The following is a 12,682-nucleotide window of genomic DNA, read 5'->3' as shown; positions in this document are numbered from 1 at the left end:
AGCCTTCGAGCTTGCCGACCAACCCCTCTCTTTTTCGGTAAGCCATCCTACCCCCCATGCCATTAAATTATGTAGTATAACCCCCCCCCGCCGTCGTCGGAGTCCACGGCGGCCAATGACCTCGTGTCTAGCCGCCGATCCGAGGAGCTCCAGTAGAGGGAGAGAAGCCCACTCTGGGCTTCGGGCCCTCTTTGAGGAGAGGAGGCACCTCCATGGCCGCCGGCCATGGAGCACTGCCCGTCGCCGTCGGCCCTCCTCCTCCCCTCTTTCTTTTCCTTTCCCCTCTTTCCTTTTTCTTTCCCTTTTACCCCTTTCACTTACCCGTCGGTCTCGTGGCCACCGCCAGCCTCGCGCTGCGCCGCCGGCCTTGTGCCGCGCCGCCCGCAGCCCCGCAACCTCGTGGATCCCTCTCACCGCCTCGACCTTCTTCCATCGGGAGGAGATGGGGTGGATGGGTGGGGGTTTAACCCCCACCCATTCCCCCTTAGTGGGCTGTAGTGGTCTACAGCCCACTAAGTTGGTTTTGGCCCTTTTGGGGTGGGCTGCAGACCGCAGCCCACCAGCTCGGTCTGGGTGGGCTGCAGGCCGTAGCCCACCTAGACTCGAGTGGGCTGCAGGGCGCAGCCCACCTGGCCTTGGATCCGGGTGGGCTGCAGGCTGCAGCCCATTAGCCCAATGTCGGGTGGGCTGCAGTCTGTAGCCCACTATTCCAACCTTGGTGGGCTGTGGCTAGGCCACAGCCCACCAAGGCCCTCTTGCTTTTTGGGTTGGGTTTGAGGCTACTCATTGCCTCTAGCCTAGCCCATTTGGGGTCATTTCGACCTTATAACCCTGTTTATCTTTTTCACTTAATTTGATTAGCGTGATCCCTCGTAATGACAATCTAGTATCATGTGAATTTTTGGATAACATAAGACTCCTAGGAGACACTTAACTCATGTATTTTACCAAACATAAATGCGCTAATAAGATAATTAATTCTATTAGTTCGCTAATCTTATGTATGGCTTACTTTCGTGAATTAATATGATTGACATCCTAGGCGAGTAAAGTTATACAAATCTAGAATAACATAATTACAGTCATTATACCTGTCATGACACTATAGGAAATGTCGGTATTAATGCATGCAGTTAGTACACCATGTTATATCTTTTGCATATGTAGTTATTGATAACATGCTCATCATAATATTATGAGAATGTTAATGTAGCATAAACATTAGTGTGATAATGCTTTACGTGTGTCCTGTATAGTATACCATTGCATAGATGTATGATTGCTGTGAATATAGAATGTAATGATCATGATGACTATAATATGCTTTATACACTCATAAACACTGCACCACTTTCACCTATCATTAGTAGTCGAATTCTGACTAGGCAGTAGTACCCTTACTCACTCAGCCTAGGGTTAAGAGTAGAGTGTATATTATATGACTATACTATTAGCGGCCTACACCTGAGGTCGGGAAGCCTATGTGGCATTCAGGTAGTTATACTGCATAGTTAGGACTAGATTATGATAATAGAAGAACATGATTGTGAGGCGGGGATATAACTCTAGCGGTACCTGACGACGCAGGGTTAGGGCGTCTGTTGATGAGCCGAGGGCTCCCGATTCTCCCGCCGAGGGCGGTGATGATTTAGAGAGAGTGAGATATGGGCTTACGACCGGGGTCCTTAGTTTGATGTCCACAGACAACCGGTCACATGTAGTGTCGCCATACACGTGTAGGTGACATTACCGCTAGATGTGTATATATCCCCCCTCGATGGATGATTATTTCTTGAGAGTATTTACCCTGTGTGGTGAATAGCTCGATGAACGATGATAAGTATGATTAATGCTTTGGTAGGCCTGAGATGACTAAACTGCTATTTTATTGCTATGCATAACATGTAAAACCTATGATTGAGATGTGTACGAATAAGAGATTGTATCAAGCTTTATATATGTATGAACTTATCATGATACGTTTAGGAACTAGCATGTTCCAGGATAGTGACTGGTAATCTTTATCGATTGCATTGATTCAGTAAATTGTGGTAAGTCTTTTCAATAAGCATATCGTTATCATTAGCAAATATAGGCATACATTGGATATACACATGTGATTTCATTATTTTAGATTATATGGATCATACTCGCTGGGCTGTAAGCTCACCACCTCGTGGTGGTATTATTTTCAGAGCTAGGTGACGCAGATGCGGGTAGCGAGGAGTAGCTGCTTTTCCTTTCCATTAGGTTTGTTAGTTGTGTTAAGCCCCTGCGAGGGCGCGATGATGATGTTGTATTTTGGACTTTAGCATTGTATTTTGGATGTATATTTGGATGTATATTTGGAAGGCTTGTTGTGGCCTGTGGACTTGTATTCGTACTCTTATAATTGAGTTTATTTATGGTGAAATTATGCTGTTGTGTGTCTTGTGTGGGTTTGGGTGTTTCAAATATACTTATAGCAATATATATATATCAAAGACAAGTGTACTTACGCATTACATGTATGAAATAATCAAAGCTAAACTTTTCTTCCATCTCGTCTCATCGACCTCTCACTCTTCTCTCAATCTCCATTGAAGTTTCTTACATTATTGCCAAAAACCAAATTCAACCTAATTCTTTCCCCGGATAAGTATATCTTCAAAGAGTAAGAAAACATAGAAAGTAATGAGAAAGGAAGATAAATCAGACGACAAATAATGTAAAAGAATATAATATTGCAGATTGAAGATATAAATGCGATGGGTGAAAAAATATCTTATGTATCCAGTGATTTTTAAGAGTAAATTAACACTGGTGAATAACAAATTCATATTTTTAGAAACAAATTTACACCCTTTTATCGCAAATCACCATCTGTTGATACAATTTATACCATTTAAATATTTTTATGGATTTATTTGATATGTTCCGGCATAATCCTCATAAGAAATACCCATACGCAAATGTCCGTGCAACATTTGCACACATAGATCCTGATTCCATTCATAGAAGAACAAAATCTACACATAATTATTGACATACAATTCAACACATGAAGAAAATGAGGATAGATAGATATCCATTCAACTAGATTTCAACCAAAAAACATATATCCTCCAACCAGAATTTATCAAGATATTTTCATTAAAATCCACTTTTCGGCACCACTTAGCTCCAAATATAAGGTGGGAACCAAACAAATCTTATGAGATGACAAGTAGCAAGTTGTGCAAATCAACCTGTGAAAAGGTTTTTGACAATAGTGGGCTCCCTCCTAGTTATGGTTTACTGAGTAGTCCTTAAGTTGTTCTAATACTGTAGGCCCAAAAGAGAAGTAACAAGAGGTCAAAGAGAATGATACTTTTTAAAACTTTATCATGGCAATGGCACACACTTTAAACCGGTTGAATGTAAAAATGGACAAAGCATTTACTTCTAGTCAACCATAACACAGTCCACATTAGTTCAATTCATTCTAAAGCACGAAAGATCATCTATATCTTATTGCACATTTGCACTTCATCTGGATTCATGCTTTCTTGACTTTGACAGCAGGTGGGAATATAACCCTGAAAACCCAAGCAGCAAGAATGGCACCAATGAAGGGGCATATCCAGTAGACATAAAACTGTTCCCACGTATTGTGGCAATTCTTAACATATGCCCAGCCAAATGCCTGCGGAAAGGATCAAATTCTGTTACATTTAGGGAATGTTATGGGAGAAAAGAGAGACATAAACTAAGTCACAAAATATATCCAACATAAGTTAGTAGACATATTGAAGATTTTTGCACAAAAATTCAAATATTCTACCAAAGTCCTCCATACTCTTAACCGTGTCATAATAAAAATATTCTAGTGTACCAGTTCCTAAACAAAACTTGGTACAAAGTATTGATCAACCAGTCATATATTGATGCTTCTGACATTATGCTAATAAAGATGCTTTAGACCAAATGTGTGTAGGTCTGTAGGACATTTTCCAAGAAAAGAAAAATATAAAAGAACAAGAAATTATGCAGTCCATGTGGAGGTACAGACATATATCATCAAAAGAAACAGTTTTAGTCTTTTAGACATCTAACGGCCAATCCAGTTGTTGTCTGAAAAGGTTGCATTTCAAAATCTCACTTAGAACAGTGAATACTAAAAGTAAGATATACACCAACATGTACTTTAGTGGTTTGTACTCTGAGTCACAGTGACGAGAAGCAAGAGAACAATTACTAGCGATGATGGTGCAGATCTACAGGTAGCGAGGAATGTCCGATAAATATTAGTGGAAACATTAAAATCCAGTTAGAAGACAATTACTATCTACATTATCAAGTCCTACCATCACAGCATAGTCGGTCATGCTTCTCATTATACCACATCACCAAAGCCCCATCTCTATCTTCACCATGCAAAACCAACTAGAACCTTCTGCTTCCAAATTAAGTAAAATACCATGCAACTTGATCTGAAGCAAACTGATGATTGATGTTACCTGCAATGACTCGCTAAAGAAAGCCCAAGATCAATGGCCAAAGTGGCACTGAGCCATTCCTCTATATGTTAGGCCGGTTCTTAAGGTGGTTAATCGGATGCCTAGGCAGTCATTCAAGCACTAGGCGCCAGGTACTTAGGCAGTTTTTTAACCAAACAATTCTAATATAAGTATTAAGTTTGAAGAACTATTCCTAATTGGGTCCCCAAGTGTACCTATCATTCAAGTTCGAAAGGGTTCCTAAAATTCCTACTAAATGGGCATTTTTGTCATATATCCCAACCAAAACCTAACCTAATTAGAATGGCTCATTATCAGGCCCTACCCAAAGTGCAGAACAAATTAGTCAAAAATTATTGTCAGTTGCCTTGTTGTCCTAATAGATGTAAGTAGTTGGTTTTAAGGAACTAAAAGGCCAAGGAATCCATGTGCAAAGTTGAAAACCCTGACATCCTCACCCTTTTCCTCTTTTACATTTATTTAAAGCTACATTCGCACTTTATCTTTTTTCTATTAATAGCTTATTTAAGGAGTTAAAAGTATCTACCTCAGTTTGGTTTAGGTGGTTTTGGTTCTGATTTCGGGTTTGGTCAAGAAAATCTCAGAAAAGGAACTAATAAGAATGTATCTTAGATCAATAATAATTTTTTTTCCATAAACAAAGAAGTAATGAAACATGATTGCAGGGAAGATATTATTCTCATTTTCCAATGCTTCTCAATTAGCCTAATTAGTTAAATATGGAATGTACTTTATTTATTATACAAATGTATATAATATGCTGTTATACAAAGTAATTTTAATAAGTTATAGATGGAACATGGACCATTTTATTTTCGAAATGAATTTCTTATTTATAGTTTCGAGTTGAGTCTAAGCTGAAGCCGGCTCGCTTAGGCAAAGCTAAAAAATATTTTATATATATTAAATTTATATTGTCTATTGTTTATAACCAAGGTTCGAAAAATCGGAATTGGAATTGGGATTGAAATCGGGATCGGGATCGGGATCGGCCTTTCAAAAAACGATACGTATCGGCCGAATCGGCCGTATCGGCAGTATCAGTCGCCTGGATCGGATCAGACTTTTTAATTACATAAAATTTTAAATATTATTTAAAATGCAAGAAAACTTCTAAAAATTTAGAAAAAAAGTTTACCAAAAATAAGAAAAGAAAAAAAGAAAATCTATGGTGCAATAAAAATTGAAAAGAAGAAGAGATTAGAAAGAGCGTGAGTGGAAGGAAAAAAAAACATGATGCAGTGAAGAAGAAGAAAAGAGAAGAAAAAGGGAGAGAGTGGAAGAAATGAAAAAACTGAGAGAAAAAAAAATATTACTTAAAAAATTAGATACCGGAGTTTGTCGGAGTTCGCCAGAGTTTGCCAGAGTTCGTCGGAGTTCACGGGAACTAGATCTCTTCGTAAGAGAAACAATAGTTATATGTAAGGAGAGAAAAAAAGAAATAAAGAGTAAAAGAAAGAAAAAAAAAGTACGAGAGAAAGTGAAATGAAAGAGTGAAAGAGAGAAAGAGTTCGGATCAGGCCTGAATCAGGATCGAGTTCGGCCAATCCCAATCCAGATCGGCCGATCCGTATCGGGATCGGCCAATATGGCGAACCATGTTTATAACCATTAGATTTTAATCTAAGGGCTTATATCTATTTGATCATTTAAATACAAATCCCACCAACCTCCAAAATTTTAATTATCTCATCTGTATTCATGTCTAAATGGGACCCACTTCATTACATGCAAACAAGGCCAACCCTCCGCTCTCTCCTCTCTCTCCTTTCTCTCCTTTGCCAAAATCTAGAATGTGGCAATAACTAAAGTTTTCACTTAAAGCAGCATACACTTTACAGAGAGGAATTTTGATCTCTCATTTTCTTCTTCTTCCTCCTCTTCTCCCCCACTCTCCATTCTCAACCCTCCTTCAACTACCCAACCACAAACTTCTCCACTCTTTGAATTAAGCTTTTAAGTATCAGTTTCGAAATTGGGATCAAGTATTTGAAAAAACAATACATATTAGATGTATGAGCCTTCCATTTCGAATAATTCGGAGTAGTAATTAGCTAAATCAACCACATCGGTTGAACCGTCTCAGCGATACGGATCGGAATCAACTAATACTTGAATCCATGCTCTGAACCAACATACCCTTCCCTCTCCCACTGTCTTTTATCCTAACGATTCTTTTGTCTGACCTTTGTCTTAACCCCTTCGGCTTCAGCCACTCTTTCATTGTCAGCTTCTTTTGCACCACACTTTATGCCTCAAGCTTGACTACTTCCAATAGCAGCCACAGATCACCATCGATCGGTTCCTCGAGGGCAGATGCCTCCCCACTACCAAAGATGCCTTGGCCATCGTCAACAATGTCTTCTCCCTCTTTATCTTAGAGGAGGTCGAGCTCCTCTACTCCAAGTTCATCTCCCTTGTCAAGTCCAACCTCGTCATTCACACTTTCTCCCCCTATTCTATGACATCAATAGTGTGAAGGGAATGTGAGAAGTATGCTCAAAGAGGATGGTCGGGGTTGTCTAAAGCTCGGCTCGACTTGGGCTTGACTGTAGCTTGATTCGAATAGAACCGAGCGAAGCCTAAACAAAATTTTAGCTCAAAATTCAATTTGAGCCTGAGTAGAAGCCGATTCACTCGGCTCACTCTTTTTACACCCTTAGAGAAATAATGGATCTTATTCATGAAATTTTGTCAAGATAAAAGATTAAAATTTTAATTTCCATTCTATTTATAATATGTCTAATCGACTTTGATCTGACAACAACAATTAGGATGTTGATAGCTAATTAGGTATGTTTGGAATATGTCTAGATCACTGTATTCTAGTACTTTGATGAGAAGTTCTGTGCGCTATTTTTTCATGGACAAACCCTTTGTAACAATCATCTTCAAAAATGCTTTCCAGCCATTGAATAAATAAATTTTTACTCCCACTCCCTACATGCCTTTACCTCTTCAAATCATGGGCCTGTCAACTAGGAAGACTTTATTGGAATCATTAGGATAATAGATATCCTTGACTTCCATTGTTTCAACTATAACTCCAACCTGTGTGTCAGTTCTTGCTGAAAACAACTGACAGCCAAGAAAATTCAATTGGTAAGGAAGTACCATTGCACTAGGCAACTTGTTTGATGTTTTCTTATGAAAAGTAACTGATAAACAACAAAGTGGAAAAGATGTGCCACCTCTGTTGCTCCGCATAGGGTGGAGATAAAGTCATAGGATCTACCCTTCAGCATTCATCTCACATAAGTTCCCCCATATTTGGTAAATACTTCAGGTGGGCAATGGTAAATTCTCCAGTTTCCTTAGATAAACTAGAATAATCTAAGAAAGTTTGAAGTATAATTTCTGACTAAATATATCTAATAAATCTACAATTAAGTTGTCCACTTGGAAATTGAAATTCCATCAAATTGGACATAAACCTTTGAGTAAGGTTAAAAAACTGAGTTTCTTAACTATAATGGTATATAGGAAGAACAACAGAGATGCACAAATGACAAAGAAAACAATAATGCCAATTAAGGTGTATTTTTGTATTAAAATGCATATGATACTTATATTTCATAATTTTCATCAAGAAGTAATAGAAATCCCAACCAAGGCACACCATGGTCAATGGCACACTCATGCTGTTTGAGCTGTGTCAACATGCTAGACTATACCAACAAGTTATTGTGCAAATACAAAACTAATGCAAATAGAGTATTTTTCAAAATAATCTTAAATTCAGTCATGAATGTTCAAATTCCTTGTTCGTGATTTTCTGATTTATTTTTGTTTTGTTTTCATTAGACCTTGTATAACAGCCATATGATCAGTCATTTACTGATAGTGAACTTCTCCACTTCAGCATTGATACAACAGACATATTTGAGCCACCAAAATATGTACTTTAGCACATAATTCACATGCCTACTGTACATAGCACAAGCCATTGTGCTCAGATAAAGCTATATATACATTGTATAGATATCATTTATCATTTATCAGCCTAAGTACGGGTTTGATCAATTGTGAAAGGAGAAATAGGTAAAGGAAGATGTATCTCACATTGGCGGGATTCATGGACGGTCCCGTATAACCAGCACCGGCTAGAACCAATGCGACGGTGGAGATGGAAAGCATCGAAGTCTTGACAATCGGATTCCGAGGCCCCTTAGTGACGATCCAGAGGACGGCCAAGGTGATGACGAAGGTGAGGACGCCTTCGGCGATGGCTCCAGTGTGGGGGTCCACCTTCAAGGAAGGCCCACCAAGCATGTGCTTGTATTGAGGAGGCATCAACTCCATGATCGCCAGAGCGCCGGCCACCGCCCCCGCCGCCTGTTCACAATTCCCCCATCATCAATTCGCAACCGAAAGAATAAGAACAACTCTGAAAATAGTAGCTTTTTTTTTCCTCCCTCAAGACCTGAGCTGGGAAGCGGAGAGCCATGGAGAAGAGGTTGTCACCGCCGAGGCCCGCGGCGTAGAAAGCGGCGGTGCCTGTGGGGTTGAAGCTGGCCCCGCCAACGGCGTCGCAGATGATGTTGAAGACGAAGAGGAGGAGGGAGATGAGGGCGATGGTGACGACGAGGGAGAAGGCCATGCCATGGATTTGGAGGTAGGATGTGACGACGGAGGTGACGGCGCCCACCGTGGAGACGCACAAAACCCAGAGGAACGTGATCACCGCATCGCTCACCGCCGCCTTTATCGCACCCATCCCCAAAAACTACTGACACCTTTCCCCCTTCTTCTCCCTTGGTTCTTTTCCTTTTCCCTTTTTTTTTTTTTGCCAACTTCTTACCTATCCAAGATTCCGATTTTGGGGAAGGGAGGGATTGGTTATAGGCGGAAGGGCAATTACTAATTAGTATGAGAGTCGCATATATGACTGCGAGGGGATTTATTAGGTAAGGGTTTGGATAGGGACGGATATATGAATCCAACTAACACTCAGGAGCAGGAATATATCATCTCCGCTGACAACCTAACCTGCGAACGCGCAGCTGCCAATCTATCTACACTAGGGGTGAAAACGGATCGGATTTTATTCGATCCGACCCGCTAACCGACCCGAGTCGGATCGGATATGGGTCCAAATATTTTACCCGGTCCGGATTCGGATACGGATACAGATAGCAATTTATTAAAATATCCGAATCCGGATCCGGATACGGGTATATCATATATGTTCGGATACGGATTCGGATATCGGATATCCGAATACCCGTATACTATATAATACTAACAAATATCCTACCCTTAAAAACTAACCCGACCCGTTAATATAAAACCCACATCCAACCCACTAACTTACCCTAACTCCTCAACAATCAACCCTCATCTCTTCACCACATCAGCCGCCGCACTCTCACCATCTCTTCACCACATCAACCCCCATCCCCATCTCTCCCTCACTCTCAACATCGACTCCCGCCGTTCCGCAGCCCCGTCTCGGTCTCTCTGATCGACAAAAGCGGTGTCGTCGCCAAGTACCTTCGCCTCCAATCATCACCATCATCGTCGGGTACCTTCGCCTCCGATCATCACCATCGTCGCCGGGTACCTTCGCCTCCGATTATGTAAGTTTTCTTTGCCCTTTTCGTCTCTCAAGTGCATCGCATGTGACTCTCTCCCTCCTTCAACCCCTGAGTACCAAAATCATCCCTCTCTTCTACTCCCCCCGATACCTTCGTTCCCGAATTTAATGCTATTCTCTGTGTGCATAGCTCTCTAAATCTTTAGCCCGAATGTGTAGATTTGGAGCCCTATAAATTTTTGACCTTATTTGTTTTGAGTTAGGATGTCTTCGGATTTCGGAACCAATTCAGAGACCTTTAACATGATTAAGAGATTCTTAATATAGTTCAATAATTAAATATTTTTTAAATTTTAATTAAGTTTATTTTAAAATTTTAAAAATGAGATCAACTAATTAGATAGTTTTATTCTTTCGTAAGTTTTATAGTATCCTCTAAAGATATACAACATTTGTCTTGGACCATAGAAAGCTTAAATGTGAAGATTAAAATAATAAGAGTGTAAGAGAGTACTAAAATTGACTCAAATTGTCGTTATATATTTATATATATAAAAGATGGAATAAACACATGACTGAAATTGGTGGACGAATGGACTTTAGGGAAGTGCAGAGGGACAGCTAAAGACAGTAGAAAGTATTCGAGAGTCTGGATGTCGGCTTATTGGTGGCGTATTTGGATTGAGAGAAATACTGAACTTTTTCAGAAGCTATCTCCTGAACAACTTGTTGATCTATTCCAATTCAGTTGAAACTTTGACATCCAAATTGTTGAAATTGTTGAAACTTTCTGCATTTTTTAAAGATTCTAAAACTTTTAGCATTTTTAATTAGTAACGGCACATAAATGCTACATTGTCTGTTTTCTCTTCCATGTGGGGAGTGAGAAATTTAGATTTTTAAATACTTTGAAAGCATCGTTAATTTTTTATTTTAAATAAAAAATGTTAGGTATATTACATCCAAATGAGTGTTATATCCCAATTATGGGGTCCGCTACATCGATCCTTTGTCTTCATTCTGCTCTTATCTTAGGTACTCTCATTTTCTAATGGAATGATCAACATATCATTGTGTATTGTTAATATTGTCCAAGCCTTTGTTGTTCCTATCATTGTGTATAGTGAGCAAAAGTAGCAGAATAAATTATTACATTATGATTTTCTGCAATATTTGGAACATGTTTTGTGAAATTTATTTCTAAGATAATGTAGTTCACAATCTTTTTAATGACATCTGTAATTTTTTAATGTAGTAGAGAAAATTGCAATGACATCTACAAGTGCGTCGATTCAAGATGACACCGGTAATAGTGTTACTCAAGATGATAGAACAAAGAGAAAAAAAAATTGACATCGGATGTGCAGGATAACTTTGATAAAGCTCAAGTGATGGAAGTAATTAATGGGCAAACAGTGAGCAAGTGTAAAGCAGTATGCAAATTTTGTCATAAGCAATTTAATGGGGAAAGTTCTATGGGAACGACATACTTGAGGAACCATTACAAAAATAAGCATGGTAGAGAAATAGGACAATTGTTACTTAATCTTACAAGAGTCGGAGAAGATGGAATTTTAGAGTCATACAAATATGAAGAGGAAGTAAGTGCAAAAAAACTAACAAAGAATAGTTATGCATGAATACCCTTTCTCTATTGTAGAACATGAGTATTTTCTTGAATTTATAAAATCTCTACAACCTGCTTTTCCAACAAAGTCACGGATTACTATTAGAAAAGAGATCTTAGAGTTATATGTTGAGCAAAAAAGGAACGTATATGATATGTTTGGTTCGCTTTCATGTCGTATGAGTGCTACTATGGATCTCTGGACTTCTAGACAGAATAAGGGTTATTTGTGTGTTACAGTGCATTTCATTGATGATGATTGGAGAATTCAAAAAAGAATTATAAATTTCATGCATTTAGAAGGGAGACATACAGGATTAAATCTGTGTCAAGCATTTCTAAAGAATATGATTGAATGGAATATTGATGGAAAGCTATTTTCCTTAACTCTGGATAATGATCGTGCTAATGATGTTTGTGTTAGAGATGTGGTTAGTCGGCTCAGTGATCAACAATCTCTTGTTTGTAGTGGCATATTTTTTCATGTCAGATGTGCCACACATATTATCAATTTAGTTGTGCAAGATGGTTTGAAAAAAATAAAGGATGCAGTGGAAAATATTCGTCATATCATCTTAATTCTTAGAAATTCACCCTTGCAGTGGGAGGATTTTCAAAAGAGAGCAAAGGAATGTAATTTAGCTACAAATAAAGCTCTTTCTATTGATGTACCTACAAGATGGAATTCTACTTTTTTGATGCTTAGAGATGTTATATATTATATGAATGCATTCAAGAGGCTTCAGTGTGCTGATCCAATTAAATTTGCTACATGTCCAACAAATGAGCAATGGGATAATGCTAGAATGTTATGCAAATGTTTGAAAACCTTCCATACAATAACTGAATCGCTTTCAGAAACTTCATATCCAACTGCTAACTTATTTTTCAAAGAATTTTGTGATATTCAATTGCAAATTAGAGAATGGTGCAGAAGTTTGGATGGATTCGTTCTTTCTATGGCAACATCAATGAAAGAGAAATTTGACAAATATTGGCAGCAATGCAATCTTATATTAG

General features: G+C 38.8%; 1 protein-coding gene across 1 annotated transcript; it reads right to left on the bottom strand.

The window, feature by feature from the left end:
* Positions 1-3,333: 3,333 nt before the first annotated feature.
* On the bottom strand, positions 3,334-9,494 carry LOC140790120 (aquaporin SIP1-2). Its single transcript, XM_073140051.1, has 3 exons — positions 8,923-9,494; positions 8,562-8,834; positions 3,334-3,664 (listed from the first exon to the last, which is right to left on the bottom strand). Exons 1-3 carry the CDS (start codon positions 9,214-9,216, stop codon positions 3,518-3,520), a joined length of 714 nt encoding a protein of 237 aa, XP_072996152.1. The 5' UTR covers positions 9,217-9,494; the 3' UTR covers positions 3,334-3,517.
* Between the last annotated feature and the right edge of the window lie 3,188 nt (positions 9,495-12,682).

Source organism: Typha latifolia, chromosome 6, assembly GCF_019914945.1.
Source record: "Typha latifolia isolate L0001 chromosome 6, TyphaL0001v2, whole genome shotgun sequence".
Taxonomy (NCBI): Eukaryota; Viridiplantae; Streptophyta; class Magnoliopsida; order Poales; family Typhaceae; genus Typha; species Typha latifolia.
Note: the sequence above shows the minus strand (reverse complement) of the source record. Positions and strands in the feature narration are given on the sequence as shown.